The sequence below is a fragment of the Hemitrygon akajei genome, chromosome 9 (assembly GCF_048418815.1).
Source record: "Hemitrygon akajei chromosome 9, sHemAka1.3, whole genome shotgun sequence".
In the NCBI taxonomy this organism is placed as follows: domain Eukaryota; kingdom Metazoa; phylum Chordata; class Chondrichthyes; order Myliobatiformes; family Dasyatidae; genus Hemitrygon; species Hemitrygon akajei.
Window position 1 is genome coordinate 40,380,106 of NC_133132.1, and position 22,363 is coordinate 40,402,468.

At 42.4% G+C, this 22,363-nt stretch overlaps 1 protein-coding gene across 2 annotated transcripts in view; it reads right to left on the reverse strand.

The window, feature by feature from the left end:
* The window catches only part of btbd9 (BTB (POZ) domain containing 9), a 140,596-nt gene that overhangs the window by 116,745 nt on the left and 1,488 nt on the right, over window positions 1–22,363 (reverse strand). Inside the window, exons 2-4 of one of the 2 annotated variants that reach the window (XM_073055801.1) lie at window positions 21,778–21,850; window positions 16,652–16,863; window positions 2,318–2,681 (exon numbers count right to left, since the gene is read on the reverse strand). In XM_073055801.1, coding sequence (XP_072911902.1) covers window positions 2,318–2,681; window positions 16,652–16,836 — 549 coding nt within the window. In that variant the 5' untranslated portion in view covers window positions 16,837–16,863; window positions 21,778–21,850. The remainder of the gene's footprint in view (window positions 1–2,317; window positions 2,682–16,651; window positions 16,864–21,777; window positions 21,851–22,363) is intronic. The other variant, XM_073055802.1, reaches the window with a different exon arrangement.

Genomic DNA, 22,363 nt, shown 5'->3' on the forward strand with positions numbered 1-22,363 from the left:
AGTGTTAGAAAGGCAAGTGAACAAGATAAGAGCTCACTAAACTAGGACAAATACACTTGCATAAAGACTGTTTATCACACACAGAGTCAAAATAGATTACCGGTAATCTTTTTTCTGGCTGGAATGGTGTAATGAGTGGAATGGCTAAAGGATCAGTTTCTGGCCCTTCATTGTTTACTAATTGTATCGATAACTGGTAGAAAGGGGTAGACGGTATGTGAGTGTGTTGATGATATTTAAGTAGGTGCGGGAGCACGCTGTGATAAGGATAATTGGATATAGGTAGGTAGAATGAGTGAGTGAAAACTTGGCACACATAGTTTAATGTGGGAACGTATGAGGTCATGCACTTCAGGGACAGGAATTAAAAGGCAGATAATGATCTAAATAAGGAAAGATTACAGATGAGTGAGTCAGTCTTGTGCATAAATCACACAAAAGTTAGCAGGCAGGTGCAGCACAAAGTCAGCACACTATCCTTTACTACAAGAGTTGGTGTAAAGAAATAGAGAGAATTTTTCCAATCCGAAAATGTGTTTTTTAGCCCACATAGAGTCATAAAACACTACAGCACATAAATAGGCCCCTTGGTCCATCCAATCTGTGCCAAACCATTAATCAGCCTAATCCCCTTAACCTGCACAGGCCATAGCCCTCCATACCCCTATCATCCGTGTTACCTATCCAATTTTCTCTTAAATATAGAAATTGACCCCACATCCACCATTTGTGCTGGCAGCTCGTTCTACACTCTCACCAAATTCTGAGTGAAGTAGTTTCCCCTAAATATTTCTCCTTTCACCCTCAATCCATGACCTCTAATTGTTGTTCTCATCCACCCTCATTTACCCTATTTGTACTCCTCATAATGTTGTATATCTCCATCAAATCTAGGGAATAAAGTTCTAACCTACTCAACCTTCCCTATAACTCAGGTCCTCAAGTCCTAGAAACATCCTTGTAAATTTTCTCTGCATTCTTTTAATTCTTTCCTGTAGGCGGGTGACCAAAACTGCACACAATACTCCAAATAAGGCCTCACCAACATCTTAAACAATTTCATCATAACATCCCAACTCTTGTACTCAATACATTGATTTATGAAGGCCAAAATGTCAAAAACTTTTTTTATGATCTTACCTACCTGTGACACTACTTTCAATGAATGATGGATCTGTATTACCAGATTCCACTGTTCTACCCCATCTCTCAGTACCCTGCCACTCACCATACAAGACCTATCCTGGTTGGTTCTTCCAAACCATAACATGTCTAACTTATGTGCATTAAATACCATCTTCCATTTTTCCAGCTGGGCCAGATCCCACTGCAGACTTTGATGGTCTTTCTTGCTGACCAACACTCTCTCAGCACTGATCCCTGTGGCAACGAGGCCATGGACCCTATACAGATTACAGAGGAAGACGTATTTGCTGTTGAGGCAAATTAGGGCGGGCCTCACAAGGTGTTCCCTTGGACTCTGTGGGAGGCTAGTGCTGAAACTGCAGGACCCTAGCAGAGATATTTAAAACATCCTCAGCCACAGGCAAAGTGCCAGAGGACTGGAGAATAGTTAATGTTACTCGGTTGTTTAAGAAAGAGTATCCAGGAACTTATAGGCTGGGTAAGCCTGACATCAGTAGTGGGAAAGTTACTGGAAGGTATTCTAAGGGACCAGATATCTAAGTATTTAGATAGACAGGGACTGTTTAGGGATAGTCAACATGGCTTTGTGTATGGTAAGTCATGTCTAACCAATCTTATACAGCTTTTCAATGAAGTAGTCAGGAAAGTTGATGAAGGCAAGGCAATGGATGTTGTCTACATAGACTTTAGTACAACTTTTAACAAGATCCCACATGAGAGGTTGGTCAAAAAGGTTCAGTCACTCAGCATTCAAAATGAGGTAGTCATTTGGACTGGACATTGGCTTCGTAGAAGAAGGCAGAGTGTTGCTGTAGATGGTTGCTTCTCCAACTGGATGCCTGTGAGTAGTGGTGTGCCACAGGGACCAGTGCAGGGTCTGTTGTTTGCCATCTATACCCCAACGATGGAGATGATTATTAAGTAAACTGGATCAGCAAATTTGCGGATGACAACAAGTTTCGGGGGGGGGGGGGGTAATGGACAGTATGGAAGACTATCAAAGCTTGAGGCAGGAGCTGAACAAGTTGGAAAAATGGGCTGAAAAATGACAGATGACAGATAGGCTGATCAATGGCTCGGCACAGAAATGGGCTGAAGAGCTTGTTTTTATGTTTCTAAGACTGTATGAATTAATCCACAGTGTGACATAACAACATAGTACAAATCTCACCTTCGAAAGGGACAGGAAGCCTTCACTGCCAAGGATTGCCCTTGCATTTCTGTCCATGTATAAGCAGCAAGTATTGGAAAGCTTGCTGAGTAAATAAAGGTTAGCCACATCGTAAACCATGCAGACATTACCAATGCTTAGAATAGTGCAGAGATACTCAGAGGTAGCAGCTTCCAGCTCAGGAAACCCATACTTATGGGCAAGACCGAGAAAGTCCAATAATACTTCCTCTTTCTCATTGGTCAGGGTGACCTGGCCAGTGTAGATGTATTTCAGTAGCTTTGTAAATGCTTCTGCTGGTGTATCTGGCAATGGGATTTCCGCCTGAGAATGTGACTCCCGCATTCCACCATACAATAAGGCCCTGGAAAGAGACAGAGAGGAGATGTTTGAAAGAAATATACTTAAATAATTGTAACAATTTGCAGTTATATATTGCAGCTTTAATACAGATGCAGGAGTTAACCATATCACCTCCCTTGTCTGCTCTGATATTCAGTGACACACCTCACATACCTGTCTGATCCTCTTTCCCTCCAGGATACCTTAGTCCCGAGGGAAAACATTCCAAACATTTACCACCCACCAAATATGGAATTTCTCCCTTCAATGACTGATCCGTGTTGGTCCCAAGTTGGCCCTGCTTCCAAACTCACCAGACCATGTTAACAGCCCCCTTCCTCTCCCTTCTCATTAATCCCCCTCAGAACCTTCTGACTTTCAATGAGAGTACTGGCAGCATAGACCAACTTAGTTATAGAAGTTGTATGGCTCTCAATCCAAGACCAGCGTACCCTCCCTTTGTGCAAACAAGGTCTCATTTTCATAATATCAGCCAACAAAATGCTGGGGGAACTCAGCAGATCAAGCAGCATCTATAGAAATGAATAAACAGTTGACGTATCAGGCTGAGACCCTTCATCAAGACTGGAAACGATGGGAGAAGAAGGAAGCAACCACTCTATTGGGAGTATTCTATAGACCCCCCCCCCCCAATAGCAACAGAGACATTGGAGAACAAATCGGGAAGCATATTTTTTAGAAAGGGGCAAAAATATCAGCAATGCTGTCATAGGAGACTTCAAGTTCTTTAATATTGATTGGCACCTCCTTAGTGCAAAAGATTTAGATGTAGCAGAATTCATTACCAATGTCCTGGAAAGATACCTGACACAATTGGTGGTCAGGGTAACTGAAGAAAAGGCCATACTGGATATGGCATGAGTCAATGAAGGAGGTCAGGTGACAGATTGCTTGATGGGTCAACATCTCAGAAACAGTTACCTTTACCATAGCATTGGACAGGGATCCAGGCTACCCAGGCCATGACCTCTTCTCACTGTTGCTATCAGGAAGATGGTATAGGAACCTCAGGACCCATAACACCAGGTTCAGAACAGTTTTTACCCTTCAATCATCAGGCTTTCGAATTGGGGGAGATAACTTCACTCACCTCATATTGAACTGCTTCCACAACCTGTAACTCACTTTCAAGGACTATACAACTCATGTTCTTGGTAGTTATTGCTTATTTATTTTTTATTATTATTTTGTTCTTTTTTTTCCATTTTTTTGCACTTGCACAGTTTGATGTGTTTTGCATATTGGTTGTTTGTCCATCTTTATTCTGTGCAGTTTTTCATTGATTCTATTGTGAAGCTTTGAACTTACTGTGAATGACTACAAGCGAATGAATCAGGGTAGTATATGGTGACATATATGTACTTTGATAATAAATTTACTTTGAACATTGGATAGCAGCAGGCGGTATGGGAAAATATTTAATTGGGGATGGGAAAATTATGATATTAGGCAGGGCCATGGGAGTGTAAATTGAGAATGTATATACTTAGGGAAATGCACAACAGAAAAGTGATAGTTGTTTCGGGATCAACTACATGGGCTACTGGATAGATCTGACCCACTGAGACAGAGGAAGGATAGTAGGATGAAGGAACTATTCTTGACAGGAGATGTGGTGCATGCAGTCAAGAGAAAGAAAGAAGCTTGTATATGGTTTGGGAAGCAAGGATCAGACCATAAGATCAGAATTGGAGCAGAATTAGACCATTTGGCCCATTGAGTCTGCTCAGCCATTTGATCATGGCTGATCCATTTCCCTCATAGCTCCATTCTCCTGCCTTCTCCCTGTGGTGTCAAGAAAACAATTTCTCCTTCATTGTCACAAAAACAAAGGAGCTGGTTGTGGACAGGAGGAATGGAGACCGGCTCACCCCTATTTGACATCAATGCATCTGGGGGTTGAGAGGGTGAACAGCTTTAAGTTTCTTAGTATACACATCACTGAGGACCTCTCGGTCTGTACATAATGGCTGTGTTGAAAACAGCACCTCAGACGGTTGAAGAAGTTTGGCGTAAGTCCCCGAATGCTAAGGACTTTCTACAGGGCCACAACTGAGAGCATCCTGACTGCCTGGTATTGGAACAGTACTTCTCTCAATTGCAGGACTCTGCAGAATGGTGCGGACAGTCCAGCACATCTGTAGATATGAACTTCCCACTATTCAGGACATTTACAGCGACAGGTCCGTAAAAAGGGCTTGAAAGATCATTGGGGACCCAGGTTACCCCAAGCACATACTGTTCCAGCTGCTACCATCCGGGAAACAGTACCGCAGCATTGCAGCCAGAACCAGCAGGCTCCGGGGACAGCTTCTTCCACCAGGCCATCTGACTGATTAATTCAAACTGACAATTGTATTTCTAAGCTATATTGACTGTTCTGTTGTATATCTTACTGTACATTCTATTTGTTATCATTACAAATAATTTGCACATTCAGACAGAGATGTAACATAAAGATTTGCTACTCCTCATGTATGTGAAGGATGTAAGAAATATAGTCAATTCAATTCAATTGAGATGCAACCTTTCATGTCCTGACCTATCAAGAATCTATCAACCAGCTCTTTGAATACACTCATGACTTGGCCTCCACAGACACCTGTGGCAAAAAAATACAGATTCACAACCCTTTGGTTAAAGAAATTCCTTCTCATCTTCATTCTAAATGGATGTCCCTCTATTCTGATGTTGTGCCTTCTGGTCCTAGACTCCTCCATTATAGGAGACATCCTTTCCACATCCACTCTATCGAGTCCTTTCAACATTCAATGAGATTGCACGTTTTTTTTCTAAATTCCAGCAAGTGCAGGCTCAGAGCCACATATGATATCCTCATATGATAAGCCTTTCAATCCCAGAATCATTTTCATGAACCTCCTTTGAACCCTCTCCAATGTCAGCACATCTTTTCTTTGATAAGAGATCCAAACTGCTCACAATACTCCAAGGAATGCCTCTCCAATGCCTTATAAAGCCTCAGCATTACATCCTTGTTTTTATATTCTAGTCCTCAAAAAATGAATGCTAACACTGAATTTGCCTTCCTCACCATCAATTCAACCTGAAACTTAACCTTTAGGGAACTCTGCACGAGGACTCCCAAGTCACTTTACACCTCAGATTTTCAAATTTTCTCCTTTTTAGAAAATAATTTATGCTTTTATTCCTTAAACCAATGTACATGTCCATAGACTTCCCAACACTGTATTCCATCTGACACTTCTTTGTCTATACTCCAAATCTGACTTGGTCTTTCTGCAGCCTCCTCACTTCCTCAACACTACCTGCCCCTCCACCTATTTTTGTGTTGTCCACAAAGTCATCAATTCTGTCATCCAAATCATGAATATACAACATAAAAGGAAGTGGTCGCAACAATGACCCAGTTTGTTATCTCCTCAAAGAATTCCAACAGATCTGTAAGGCAAGATTTCCCCTCAAGGAAACCATGCTGACTTCAGCTTATTTAATCATGTGCTGTCAAGTACACTTAAACCACATCCTTAACAATCGTCTACATCTTCCCAACCACTTAGGTCAGGCTGGCTGGCCTAAAATTTCCTTTCTTTTGCCTCCCACCCTTCTTGAAGACTGGAGTGACATTTGCAATTATCCAGTCCTCCGGAACCATTCCAAAATCTAGTGATTTTTGAGCTGGAAGGAGTCACGAGAATATCTTGATGAACAGGATTAAGGAAAACTCCATTCTACACATACATGAAGAACAGGAAGATGACTAGACTGAAAGTGAGATAAAAGGGGAACCATGTGCCTGGAGTTGCAGAAGGTAAGGGAAGTCCTAGGACAGGATAATATGCTGGAACATGTCAACATTAAGAAAGAGAATGTATTGGAGATTTTGAAAAACGTTAGGATAAATAGGTCTTTGGGGCTGGACAGGATATAATCCAGGTTACAATGGGAAGTGAGGGAAAATATTGCTGCTCCTTTGGCGATGATCTTTGCATCCTCACTGGCCATAGGAGTAGTACCAGAAGATTGGAAAGTGACAAATGTTATTCATTTGTTTAAGGCAGGTAATTGAGATAATCCTGGGAATTACAGACCAGCAAGTATTACCAGGCATCTCTTCTCTGTGATTTTTAGCAATGATTTGGATGAGGAAGTGGAAGGGTAGGTTAGTACATTTGCAGATGACACAAAGTTTGGTGGATATGTGTAGAATAGGGTGTTCCAAACTGGGGTCCATGGACTCCTTGGTTGATGGTAGGAGTTCATGACATAAAAAAAGTTTGGGAGCCCCTGGTTGGTTGTCATGCATTATAACAGGACACCGATAGGGTACAGAGCTGGGCAGAGAAGGGGCAGATGGAGTTCAATCCAGAAAAATGTGAAGTGATATACTTTGGAAGCTCAAACAGAAAGACATAATACAGGGTTAATGACAGGATACTCAACAGTGTGGAGGAACAGTTGAATCTTGCACTCCACATCTATAGATCCCTCAAAGTTGCCACACAAGTTGATAGAGTGGTTAAGAATGTATATGGCAGGTTGGCCTTCATTAGTCAGGAGACTGAGTTCAAGAGCTTCGAAGTAATGTTGCACCATTATAAAATTTGAGATAGACCACACTTGGAATATTGTGTTCATCTCTGGTCACCTCATCTTGGGAAGAATGTGGAAGTTTTCAAGAGGATGTGAAGGAGATTTACCAGGATTCTGCCCAGACTAGAGGGCATGTTTTCTGATGAGAGATTCAGTGAGCTAAGGCTTTGGAAGGAAGGAGGATGAGAGGGGACTTGACAGAGGTGTACAATATAATAAGAAGCATAGATATAGATTATATATGGCATAGTGCCACCACAGCTAATGAGAGAGGGCATAATTTTAATGTGATCGCAGGAAAGTATTGCAGGATGTCATAGGCAGAGTGCTAAGTACATGGAATGTGCTGCTGGAATTGGTGGCAGAGGTGGGCACGTTAGGAGGATTTAAGAGATTCTTAGATAGCAAATGGATAAGAGAAAAATAGAAGGCTATGTAAGAGGGAAAAGGTAGATTGATCTTAGAGTAGGTTAAACATTGGGCACAACATTCTGGTTGTACTGTGTTGTGCTGTTCTCTGGTCTATGTACCACCTAGAAGGAAAGTAATCCCAATTAGAAAGAGTGATTTCATGAGAAAGAGGCACAATTAATCAAGCTGAATTCTAATTATTGAATTGTAAAGTAGGGCATGAGAGTTGGTGGTAGCTCACTGAGGACTAAATCGTTTTTTAGGATCCAGCAGCAAAAGACTAAACATTTCATAAGGAGGAGCAGAAAGATTTTGAGAGAAACCTTCAATATGATATTAAAACAATAATAATTTGGGTCATGCTATCTCCTCATAGCCACCACCAGAAAGGAGGAACAGAAGACCAAAGCCTCACAGCACCAGATTCAGGAACAGCTACTTCCCTTCAACCATTCAATTCTTGAACCCACCTGCACAACTTTAATCACCACCTCAGGACCACTGTGCACTGCAATTGACTGTAATCAATGGTTAATTTATACTTCTTGTGTGAACGTTGTGTCTCAAATGCTATATGCCTGTGATGTTGCTGCAAGTAAATATTTCATTGCACCTGTGCAAGCATGTACTTGCACATATGACAATAAACAGGACTTGAATTACTCTGGATATACTAATAGGGGGAAGGCAGCTAAGGCAAATGAGTGATCCCTAATGAGGCTGGTGAATTAATCACAGGAAACAAGAGGTATGGTAAAAATGATTTTTTTTGAACCAGACTTCACAGTGGAGGAAACTGCAGATCACCCTAACGGACAAATTGCAGATAACAGGGAGGCACTTGGAAAAATTCAAATCATAAGGGATAAATTATCAGAAAAACTCACAGGAAAAAGGTGGACAAATTCTCAGGACGCCATCATGTGCTGCCAAGGGCTTTAAAGGAAAAGGCTGCAGAAATGGTGGATTAATTGATTGAATTTTTTTTAAACTCCCCTAATTCAGAACAGTAACTATTAAATGCTCCCAATGGCGCACGTCTCAAATAGTCTCTGACAACCAAGTCCAGCTCCTGGCCTTCACGTGTGGCTTAGCTACTAAGCCCAGTGGAACTGCTTCTACCGACAGCAGAAGGGGCAAAGACAGGTTACTGGCTCCTTAAAACCAGTCGCTTCGGGCAGATGGGGCTTGTTAGCCGTGGTTCGCAGCTTGTCTCGGAGAAGGAAAACTGATCTCAAACCTCCGCTGCCTTGTGGCTATATCCACTCATGGGAAAGGCTTCAGGAGTAAACTTCGAGGGAAGACACCGGAGTCCTACATTGAGTTCAAAGTTGACTGGTAGCTCCTGTGGTGCTGTTGGTATCAAACTGTATCGGTCTCTGCCATTCCTTTGGGTTCATCAGATGCCAACAATACAACTATTGTTGGCAGAATCTCAGATGGTGATGAGAAGGTGTACAAGAGCGAGATCGATCAGCTGGTTGAGTGGTGTCAAACCAGGAACCTTGCACTCAACATCAACAAGACCAAGAAATTGATTGTAAACTTTAGGAAGGAGACATCAACTGTTTGCTGAACAGTTAACTGCCGGTTAACTGTCAGCTAACTATTACTTGGATTGCACTACCTGTATGTATAATCTATATTTTCATTTATATTTATCATTATTATTGTTATGAGCAGAGAGACAACATCTGCCGGAAGTAAATTCCTTGTATGTGCATAGGTACTTGGCGATTAAAGTCTGATTCTGATTCTGATTCTGATCAAGGGAACACACACCAGTTCTCATCGAATAATCAGAAATGGAAAGGGTGAGCAGCATCAAGTTCCTGGGTGTCAATGCCTCTGAGGATCTACCCTCAGCCAACATATTGATACAATTACAAAGAAGGCATGACAGCAGACAAATTTCATCAGGAGTAAGAAGTGGTATGTCAGCAAAGACACTCGCAAATGCACAGATTTCCATGGAGATCATTCTAACTGGTTGCATCACCGTCTGGTATGGAGGGGTCACTGCACAGGATTGGACATGGCTGCAGAGAATTGTGAACTCTGCCAGCTTTATCATGAGAACTCGCTTCCCCAGAATAGAGGAAACCTTCAAAAGGCAATACCTCAAAAAAGGCATCATCCACCATTAAGGATCCTGACACCAGGAAAATGTACCATCAAGGAGGTGGTACAGGAGCCTGAAGACACATACTCAACATTTCAGGAGCAGCTTCAACCCCTCTGCCATCGTGGACAATGAACCTATGAACAGTACCTCAGTGTTTATTCCCTGTCTTTTTGGATTACTTATTTAATTTGATTTTTTATGAATTATACTTCTTATTGTAATTTATTTGTTTTATTATTATGTATTGCAATGCACTGCTGCCACAAAACAACAAATTTCATGACATACATCAGTGATATTAAAGCTAATTCTGATTCTATGATAGGTAGAAATTTCTTCTCTTTGAGGGTGGGGAATCTCTGGAATTCCCTGCACCCGAGTCTGGTGAAGGCATGATCATTTGGTATCGTTAAGATTGAAGTAGATAAGTGTTTGAAAGTTTAAGTAATTGAAGGCTACAGAGAAAGAATTGAGGCCTGGGGAAGATCAGCCATGACCATACTGACCTCAAATCTGTTGTCATCTCTCTTTACTGTCAACCATACCACCAACCTTATGGTCATCCAAATCATTAATAGGTTTCAATGGAGGGAAAGATTTAAATGAAGAAATGCTTTTTTCCATCATGAGTGTGGTTGAAACCTAAAAAAACACTGCTTGAGGGGTTGGTGGAGGCAGCGACTCTCATGACATTTAACAAATATCTGGGTGAGTACTTGAATCAGGCATGATAGGCAACAGAGCAGGTAAATTTATTTACTTGTATTTATTGAGATGCGGCACGGAATAGGCCCTATAAGCCACACTGACCAGAAATCCCTGATTTACCCTAGCCTAACCACAGGATAAATTTCAATGACCAATTGGTACGCCTTTAGAATGGAGGAGAAAACCAGAGCACCCAGAGGAAAGCTATGCAGTCACGGGGAGAACGCACAAACTCCTTACATGTCAGCAGCGGCAATTGAACCCGAGTTGCTGGTACTGTAAAACTTTGTGTTAACCACTGCGGTATCATGCCACCCAATTACAATGACCAATGCACCTACTAACCTGGACGTCTATGGACCGTGGGAGGAAACCCACGTGGCCATGGGGAGAACATGAAAATCTCTACAGACAGTTTCTAGCCGCATGTCTCTATGACAACCTTATTATTCTTGTATTATGTGCCCTTGCTAATGAAGTTTAATTCATGCTTCTGGACCACTTCACCTAGCAAAGCTTCTCCCTTGAGGGATCCTTGGACATGAACATCAAGGTCCTTCTATTGGTCAGTACTTCCAAGAGTCCTAGATGTATTTGCTAACCTTAATAACCCTTATAAAATGCAAGAGTTCAAGATTAAATTCGCCCTTCAATTGCTCTTCCATGTATCCATCTCAAGAACATGAATATACAGCTAGACTACTCTCCTCACTATCAACCACTTCACCGATTTCATGCTATTTGCAAATTTATTAATCGTATTTGATGATCATATCTGAAATGTTAATGACCTGAAATATTAATGAAATAAGAATCAGTACAGGCCATGGCAACGATATCCATAGTGCCTCACTGGCCAGAGGATTTCATTTACAGAAACAGTTCTCTTTCATCATCCTGTCTTCAATCATCAAACTAATTCTGCATCCGATTTGCCAAATTGCTCTGGGACCCATTGACTCTCACCTTTTCAACCAGTCGTCCACATGGGACCTGCTCAAAGGCCTCACTGAAAATCACATAAATCATATCAAACACATTACCCTCACCAACACACTTAGTCACCTCTTCAAAAAGTGTAATGAAATCAATCACATAGCACAAAGCCATGCTGAGTATTATAGGCCATCAGTTAAGCAAAAATGGTAGGGAAATTAGTGGGAGTGGTAAATCTATATCACACAAGGCAGAATGACTCAATGGTAATCACTGGAGGCTCCATCAAATACCTTTTATAAAGGTGAGCCATTCATGTGACTTTAACAATAATGTGCCAGAATGGACTTAACTAATCTTGTTCCAGGAGCCCATTACTTTCCTCCTGACAGGCACTTCTGGAAGCCTCCCAACTTGGGGTTAACCTGAACGGTATGTAGTTGGCAGTCTGTCTTGCACACATTTTCCAGCCTTCTGACACCTACACTGTCAGGATTTAAAGATTACAGCAAGCTCATCTGCAATCTCCAACCCAGCTCCCAGTGCATCAGACCAGTGACGTGTTTAATCACAGCCAGCCTCTCTAGTACCCCCTGGTAATAAATTCCTCATCCATTATCTCCACCTCATCCCCTTCTCCTGATCTTCCTTGGTAAAAGCTGAGCGAGTGTTCATTCAGCATTCTGACCATGTCCTCTGCCCCTATGCAGAAATCACCTTTGTTATTCCTCACTGGCTCCACATTCCACTTACCAAATGTTCATTATTTACACACACCGAGATGGTTTTTTTCATCCTTTTTCATTTGAACTGACACTCTGATCTCATACTTTCATTTTGCATTCAAACTAAGATAAATGAGTTGACAGCACAAACAGAAATAAATGGGTATAATATGACAGCCATTGCAGAGAAATGGTTACAGGATGATGGAAGCAGTGTTTGACATTTCAGAGGAAAAGGAGGTGGGGCAGTTCTGCTAAGGTCACTGCAGAGGTGAGGAACAATGTCCAAAGCTCATATATAGAATCAGTTTGGATGGAGAAAAGAAACAAAGTTAATGAGTAATTGGAACACGTCAGTCCTTTACCTGCACTCTAGCAGTGTCCATCAATAAGTAATGAGGTTAGTAAAAAAGATATTGCAATTATCATCAGTCACTAAGTGACTGCAAATTGGACAATGCAGAGGGAAGATAACGAAATGTTCAAAAGGTCACACAACCCAGAAACATCCCACTGACCATTCAATAGGTCACATAAACCAGAAACAAAGATAACACTTCCCACTGACCATCACCAGCACATTTAGACTAATCCCACCAACAACACACCAATATTAAATACATTTACCAGCATTCACCATCACATCTATACTAATCACATTTAACAATATTCACCAGCACACCTACATGAATCACATTTACCAGCATACCTACACAACTTCCATTCACCAGTGTTCACCAGCATACCTACATTAATCACATTTACCCAAGTTCACACCTAGCAGCATTCACCAACACACTACACTAATCCCATTCATGAGCACACCCGCACTAATCACATTTACCAGCAGACCTACACCAATCACATTTACCGGTGTTCACCACATCCACAAGCATTTACCAGCACACCGACACTAATCATATTTAATTGTGTGCACCACACCTACCAGCTTTCACCAGCACACCTAAACTAATACCATTTATCTACATTCACCAGCATAATCCAGCACTCTTGCACGAATCCTGTTCACCAGCACAGCTATACTAATCACATTCACCAGCATACCTACACTAATCACATTCACCAGTGTTCACCAGCATACCTACACAAATCACATTTACCAGTGTTCATCAGTACACTTACACTATTCCCATTTATTATCATTCACCAACATGCCTACACTAATCATTTTTACCAGCACACCTAACGTGGTTCCATTTACCACACCTACAATAATCCCATTCAGGCATGTCTGTTCCTGATTGCAAACACCCTTTATCTGTAGTCCCCATCAGTGGACTGTGAAACCCTTGCCAGTTTTTAATTGTTTCAGAAAGGACAGGCAGGGAGGCAAAAGTGGTGGGGGCATGGCACTGTTGATCGGAGATAGTGTCATGGCTGCAGAAAAGGCAGATGCCATGGAGGGACTGTCTACGAAGTCTCTGTGGGTGGAGGTTACGAACAGGAAAGAGTCAATAACTTTACTGGGTGTTTTTTTTATAGGCCGTCCAATAGTAACAGGGATATCGAGGAGCAGGTGGGAAACAGATCCTGGAAAGGTGTAATAATAACAGAGTTGTCGTGATGGGAGATTTTAATTTCCCAAATATCAATTGGCATCTCCCTAGAGCAAGGGGTTTAGATGGGGTGGAATTTGTTAAGTGTGTTCAAGAAGGTTTCTTGACACAATATATGTAGATAAGCGTACAAGAGGAGAGGCTGTATTTGATTTGGTATTTGGAAATGAACCTGGTCAGGTGTCAGATCTCTCAGTGGGAGAGCATTTTGGCGATAGTGATCATAATTCTGTCTCCTTTACAATAGCATTGGAGAGAGGTAGGAACAGACAAGTTAGAAAAGCTTTTAATTGGAGTAAGGGGAATTATGAGGCTATCAGGCAGGAAATTGCAGGCTTAAATTGGAAACAGATGTTCTCAGGGAAAAATATGGAAGAAATGTGGCAAATATTCAGGGATATTTGTGTGGAATTCTGTTTAGGTACGTTCCAATGAGACAGGGAAGTTATGGTAGGGTACAGGAACCGTGGTGTACAAAGGCTGTAATAAATCTAGTCAAGAAGAAAAGCTTACAAAAGGGTTCAGAGAGCTAGGTAATGTTAGAGATCTAGAAGATTATAAGGCTAATAGGAAGGAGCTTAAGAAAGAATTTAGGAGAGCCAGAAGGGGCCATGAGAAGGCCTTGGTGGGCAAAATTAAGGAAAACCCAAAGGCATTGTACAAGTATGTGAAGAGCAAGAGGATAAGACGTGAAAGAATAGGACCAATCAAGTGTGGAAGTGGGAAAGTGTGTATGGAACTGGAGCGAATAGCAGAGGTACTTAATAAATACTTCACTTCAGTATTCATTATGGAAAAGGAACTTGGTGATTGTAGTGATGACTTACAGCAGACTGAAATGCTTGAGCATGTAGATATTAAGAAAGAGGATGTGTTGGAGCTTTTGGAAAGCATCAAGTTGGATAAGTCACCGGGACCGGATGAGATGTACCGCAGGTTACAGTGGGAGGCGAGGGAGGAGATTACTAAGCCTCTGCCGATGATCTTTGCATCATCAATGGGGACGGGAGAGGTTCCAGAGGATTGGAGGGTTGCAGATGTTGTTCCTTTATTCAAGAAAGGGAGTAGAGATAGCCCAGGAAATTATAGACCAGTGAGTCTTACCTCAGTGGTTGGTAAGTTGATGGAGAAGATCCTGAAAGGAAGGATTTATGAACATTTGGAGAGGTATAATATGATTAAAAGTAGTCAGCATGGCTTTGTCATGGGCAGGTTGTGCCTTTCGAGCTTGAGTGAATTTTTTGAGGATGTGACTAAACACATTGACGAAGGAAGAGCAGTAGATGTAGTCTATATGGAGTTCAGCAATGCATTTGACAAGGTACCCCATGCAAGGCTTACTGAGAAAGTAAGGAGGCATGGGATCCAAGGGGACATTGCTTTGTGGATCCAGATCTGGCTTGCCCACAGAAGGCAAAGGGTAGTCATAGACAGGTCATATTCTGCATGGAAGTCAGTCACCAGTGGGGTTTTTCAGGGATCTGTTCTGGGACCCTTACTCTTTGTGATTTTTATAAATGACCTGGATGACGAAGTGCAGGGATTGGTTAGTAAGTTTGCTGATGACACAAAGGTTGAACATGTTGTGGACAATGTGGAGGGCTGTCAGAGGTTACAGCAGGACATTGATAGGATGCAAACCGGGCTGAGAAATGGCAAATGGATTTCAACCCAGATAAGTGTGAAGTGGTTCATTTTGGTAGGTCAAATATGATGACAGAATATAGTCTTAATGGTAAGACTCTTGGCAGTGTAGAAGATCAGAGGGATCTTGGGGTCCAAGTCCATAGGACGCTCAAAGCAGCTGCACAGGTTGACTCTGTGGTTAAAAAGGCATACGGTGTATTGGCCTTCATCAATCGTGGAATTAAATTTAGGAGCCAAGAGGTAATGTTGCAGCTATTTAGGACCCTGGTCAGCCCCACTTGGAGTACTGTGCTCAGTTCTGATCGCCTCACTACAGGAAGGATGTGGAAGCCATAGAAAGGGTGCAGAGAAGATTTACAAGGATGTTGCCTAGATTGGGGAGCATGCCTTATGAGAATAGGTTGAGTGAACTCAGCCTTTTCTCCTTGGAGCGACAGAGGATGAGACGTGACCCGATAGAGGTGTATAAGATGATGAGAGGCATCGATCGTGTGGATAGTCAGAGGCTTTTTGACAGGGCTGAAATGGTTGCCACAAGAGGACACAGGTTTAAGGTGCTGGGAAGTAGGTCAGAGGAGATGTCAGGGGTAAGTTTTTTACTCAGTGAGTGGTGAGTGCGTGGAATGGGCTGCCGGCAAACGGTGGTGGAGGCGGATACGACAGGGTCTTTTAGGAGGCTTTTAGATGGGTACATGGAGCTTAGTAAAATAGAAGGCTATAGGTAAGTCTAGTAATTGCTAAGGTAGGGACATGTTCGGCACAACTTTGTGGGCCGAAGGGCCTGTATTGTGCTGTAGGTTTTCTATGTTTCAGAGATTATGTCATCACTGGCAGGCATTTAAGGAGATAATTCCTTAAGCTCAGCACAGCAACACTCCACTGAGAAAGACAGTCCATCTATGAGTAAGATGCACCACCCGTGGTGTCAAAATGCCTCCAGTGTTGCTTTCTTTCCAAAAATACCAGTTCTCTGCTAACAAGTATTCACCAAGAGCCTTCAAACCCTGACATCATCCACCTCTTCATTGAGTTACTGCCCATCAGGTCTTCCTGAAAGAAGTTACTCACTGCTCAATGAGTAACTTCAAATGTGTCACAACAGCGAGGCTCCGTGGAAGTGTTAGTGACCGAGAAGACCGACACCCTCAGAAAAGTTATCAAATACCCCACATGCCAGAGGTGGAAGGGGAAGGTCACCAAAAAATCCAACTACGTTCTTACTACACATCGGAAAGACAGTCTGTGTGACACTGCGATATACAACAATCACCTGAAATACTGGCAGCGAGCAGCCAAGATCACGCGATGAGCAGCAAAGCGCTTCTTCTCCACTAGGAAGGTCACATCGCTGTATTCCTCGCCGTGAATCAGGGCCCCCACGTGTTCTGACAGGATATGCACGTGATCAATCTCTCCAACTGAGGTGTAAGGCTGCAGCTGGTGGCTGTTGCTCATGCTGTCCGCACTGACCCACGAAATGTGCTGAAGAGAAACCACAAGAATACATAACGCTCACAAAAGGAGATGAGCAGCCTGACACTTGGCTCCCTATGAAACTGTACCTTCCCACCCCTGCCATTTCTTTTCTAGTTCTATCACACATGCCCACAAACGTTTCCATCTCAGCATCTACTCAGTCTTCTACTATCCTCAGTATCCAGCACATGCCTCCTCTCCCACTGTGTCTTATCTCCTGCTCTCTACCCTTCTGCATGCCATTCTTTGTCAGTTCCCTCCTTCTGTCCGAACCCTCCCACTTCTACTGTCCCTAACAATAAGAAATGGATGCAGAATAGATTGTCTGTCCCCATACCCTTCAGTGCTATCTTCCTTTATTCTTCCCATATACCTGTATTCATACAAAATCTATTGATCCATGTTTAAATCTACTCTGTATTTGAGTCTCCAATAGCAGGAAGAGAATTCCAAAACTTCACTCTCCCATCTCTGAGCACAGGAAAAAGGGGGCAGTAGGACACTGGGTCCCTGAGTTCTGCCTCACCAATCAATCAGTACTAGGCTGCAATTCCTCCACTGTACCAGATCCCCCTCACCTCAATTTTCCCTCAGATTTGTCAACATCTCTGATCTAAACGACCAACTTTTTGCTTGCAGTGAGGCGCTGAGTACTGGTACAGACACCACAGACTATCAAACCTTGCAAGGATTGGATGTATTGCACAAGATCACCTGGAAACCCCAGTGCCACTTCACTTCAATTGCCCCATCATTGAGCTGTTCCCATAGCCTCTGAACTCTTCATCTCATGTTCTTGATATTTAGTTATTTATTTTTTTCTCTCAGCTCAAGCTGGTAAAACCTGACGTGCAGGGGTTGCCAAACATACTCCTTTCTCAATTTTTGGGAAGGCCTTATTGTTTAATGCTATTGTGTAGTGACTTTGGGATGACACCAGTTGTAGATATTACTTTTGGGACAATATTACCCTGTTCATGTTCCACAGTCTTTCAATTTCCTTTTCTAATATACTTCTAGTATTTTTCACTTTTGATTTCTGTATGTTATGTGCATTTGAAATGTCTACAGCTATTAAACTGTTCTTGCTGGTTTATCCTGTAATATCATATCTAGACAGTTATTGACGGTCTTATCTGTCATATGGATTGGTCATAAAATAATTTGTAGGGATCTAACTCTAAAACTGGATCAAGCTTGTATTTATAGTAAGGTATGGGTCCTTTTAAGTGTATTTTAAAGCAAGATTTTGGTGAATGATGTTTGCCACTTGATTGTGCCTGTGTAAGTAATCAGACTGAGTTAAACCGCTGCAGGTTCCTGTCATGTGTTGGATTGTTTCTGGTTCCTCTTAGCATTTTCTGCATTTATCATCTTGAATTTGTTGGTATTTTATTATGCATTTTTGATAAATTTTTTTGTGTTAACCATCTGGTCCTGTACTTCCACAAGGAACTCCTGTTTTTGGGAAGAGGTCTCCAACTCCGAGGCAGATGTTCGACACTTCCTTGTCAACATCGAGTCTGCTCAGATCATGGGGATGTCTTCCATTGGTTAACTTTCTCTTCTGTACTGATAATTTCATCAATTTTCTGGGCTGTGTTTTAATTTAAGTAGTGTGTACTTCGTATCAGAATTACATATGCTCATGTGGAGTGCTAAATCCACACCAAGCTTACTTCCCTCACAGGAAAATAGCCACTCACAGGAGACCTTGCCCACGCCCAGGATTACGGCTAGACAGGTGGAAGGTCAACTGAGGAAGATCTGTACCAGCAAGGCGGCTGGACCGGATGGAGTTTCCCCACGATTACTGAGGGCCTGTGCGACTGAGCTGGGAGAACCACTACAGCGCATCTTCAACATGAGCCTGGAGCAGAGAAGAGTACCCAGACAGTGGAAAACATCCTGTATTGTCCCGGTACCGAAGAAACCACAACCAAAGGAGTTGAATGACTTCAGACCTGTTGCCTTGACGTCGCACGTGATGAAGACCATGGAGCAGCTGATAATACAGAATCTGAGGCCACAAACCAGGCACGCCCAGGATCCTCTTCAGTTTGCGTATAAGGAGAAGGTGGGAGTGGAGGATGCTATCACGTATTTGCTGCACAAATCACTCTCTCACCTAGATGGGGTCAGTTGTGCTGTGAGGATTACATTCCTTGACTTCTCTAGTGCCTTTAACACCATCCAGCCCAAGATCTTAAGGCACAAACTAACGGAGATGGGAGTAGACTCTCACATGGTGGATTGGATAGTGGACTACTTGACAGATAGACCTCAGTATGTGCGGTTGGGAGACTGTAGGTCTGACACGGTGGTAAGCAGCACAGGGGCGCCGCAGGGAACCGTACTCTCTCCGGTCCTGTTCACCCTGTACACATCAGACTTCCAATATAACTCGGAGTCCTGCCATGTGCAAAAGTTCGCTGATGACACGGCCATAGTGGGGTGTGTCAGGAATGGACAGGAGGAGGAGTATAGGAAACTGATACAGGACTTTGTGATATGGTGCAACTCAAACTACCTGCGTCTCAATGTCACCAAGACCAAGGAGATGGTGGTGGACTTTAGGAGATCTAGGCCTCATATGGAGCCAGTGATCATTAATGGAGAATGTGTGGAGCAGGTAAGACCTACAAGTATCTGGGAGTACAGGTAGACGAGAAGCTAGACTGGACTGCCAACACAGATGCCTGGTGCAGGAAGGCACAGAGTCGACTGTACTTCCTAAGAAGGTTGGCATCATTCAATGTCTGTAGTGAGATGCTGAAGATGTTCTATAGGTCAGTTGTGGAGAGCGCCCTCTTCTTTGTGGTGGCGTGTTGGGGAGGAAGCATTAAGAAGAGGGACGCCTCACGTCTTAATAAGCTGGTAAGGAAGGCGGGCTCTGTCGTTGGCAAAGTACTGGAGAGTTTAACATCGGTAGCTGAGCGAAGGGCGCTGAGTAGGCTACGGTCAATTATGGATAACTCTGAACATCCTCTACATAGCACCATCCAGAGACAGAGAAGCAGTTTCAGCGACAGGTTACTATCGATGCAATGCTCCTCAGACAGGATGAAGAGGTCAATACTCCCCAATGCCATTAGGCTTTACAATTCTACCGCCAGGACTTAAGAACTTTTTAAAAGCTATTATTAATGCTTTTTGAGATAGTGATTTAGATGCATATCATATTTTTTTACTAAGTATTGTATGTAATTAGTTTTGCTACAACAAGTGTATGGGACATTGGAAAAAAGTTGAATTTCCCCATGGGGATGAATAAAGTATCTATCTATCTAAATCCTGTTTTCATTGATGAAAATACATTCTTTGCAGTTTTATTTGACAGTTGTGAATTTCTTTTTGTCTGTTATTCCTCTTCCTCCAAATATCCCAGATATGGTTAACCTAAGTGTGTTTGAGTGTGCATAGTATTTTCTAAAATTTGCTATCTTTATAAATTTTCCAGATCAGTTTTGAACCAAGCTATTATGCCAAAAGAATATGTTAATATGGGTGTATTATTATTAATGTTGTTCTCTCTTTTGTATTTGCATGGTTTGTTGTCTTTTGCACATTGGCTGTTTGTTCATACTCTTGGTTGTAGTCTTTCACTGATTTGTTTGCTTTTCTTGGATTTACTATGTGTGTACATTAGAAAATGAATTTTAGGGTAGTATATGGTGACATATATGTATTGTGATAACAAAGTTACTTTGAACTGAGTGTCTGAGATGTATCTCAGGCTGCCATGGGACAGAGGGAGGAAATTGCTTGCAGAACAGTGGTCAGCCAGGTAGCTATGGTCAGCCAGGTAGCTATGGTCAGTCAATCTAATATCAGTGACCAGGAGAATATTGGAAAACATTCTGGTCAGGATTAATCAGTGGTTCCAAAAGCTTGAAAAATATCAGTGAAAATCAGCACTTTTTTCCCAGAAAGAGTTCATGTCTGACCAGTTGGCATGAATCTTTAAAATGGTTAACAAAATGTATTGCTAAGGATAGAAGTTGACATAACCTACAGGGACTTTGACAAGGTCTATCATGTGAAATTCTTCCAAAAAGGTTAGAACCCATGGTAACCAAAGTATGCTGAGTTCAAAGGAGGATGAAATTCAGAATAAGAGGATAATGGCAGAGGGTTGTTGTTGCGATTAGTCTTTGCTTACAGAAAATATTGATTGGTTGGAAATAGGTAACAAATAATTGTCAGGATTAAACTCCTTTTGCCAATGTTCTAAGTTTATGATAGAACATAGAACAGTAAGCACAGGAACAGGTCCTGCTTCCCACAACGTTGTGCCAAATGAATTAAATTATTAATCAAATGGCCACCTAAACTGATTTTTTCTGCCTACACAACGTCTATATCCCTCCATTTTCCACACATTCATGTACCTATCTAAACATCTCTTAAAAGTCGCTAACTAGCTGCCTCTACCCCCACCCCAGGCTGTGCATTCCAGACACCATCTCTCATTGTGTATAAACCTTGCCCCTCACATCTCCTTTGAACTTACCTGCTATCATCTTAAATGTGTATTTGGTATTAGATATTTCAATGCTGGGAAACATACTCCCTAACTACTCTATCTTTGCTTTCCATAATCTTATAAACCTCTATCAGATCTCCCCTCAGATTCTGCCACTTCAGAGACAAACAACTTAAGTTTATCTTCTAAACAACTCCCACCTATCCTGCAAGAGTGCCCAAAGATCTAAAAGTCTGAAGCACTCCCTCCTGCACCAACTCCTTAGCCACGTTAAACTGTATGAGCTTCCTATTTCTGGCCTCACTAGCACGTGACATGGGTGACATTCCTGATATCATAATCTTGTAGGTACTGTCCTTTAACTTAGCACCTAACTCCCTGAACTTGCATTGTAGAGCCCTGTCACCCCTCCTACCCATGTCATTGGTACTGACCTGGACTATGACCTCTGGCTGCTCATCCTCCCACTTCAGAATGCCGTGCACGCAATCCGAAATGTCCCAAACTCTGGTATCCAAGAGGTAACAAAAAAAGGAGGAATATAATTTTCGTCCACAGATCCTCCTTTCTGTTCCCTTAACCAATGAATCCTTATCACTGTAGCTTGCCTCTTCTCCTCACTTCCCTTCTGAGCCACAAAGCCCAACTCAATACCAAAGACCTGACCGCTGTGGCTTTCCTCTGCTAGGGTTGCTAAAGGGAATGGCCACAGGGGAATGCTGCACTAACTCTCTATCCCATTTATCCCTGACGGTTACCAGGTTCTGTACCCCTCAGCCTCCCGAATGATCCGGAATTCATTCAGTTCCAACTCCTCAACATGGTCTGTTAGAAGCTGCAGCTGGATGCACTTCTTGCAGATGTAGTCGTCAAGGATGCCAGTCTTCCCACATCCCATAAGAGGAGCATTCAAGTATCCTGTCTGGCATCCCCACTGCACTAAGTGTGCATTCAGAAAGAAAGAGAATAAATAAGAAAAAAAAATAGCTAATGCCTAAGCCTCTCCTTTCAAAGCTCTGA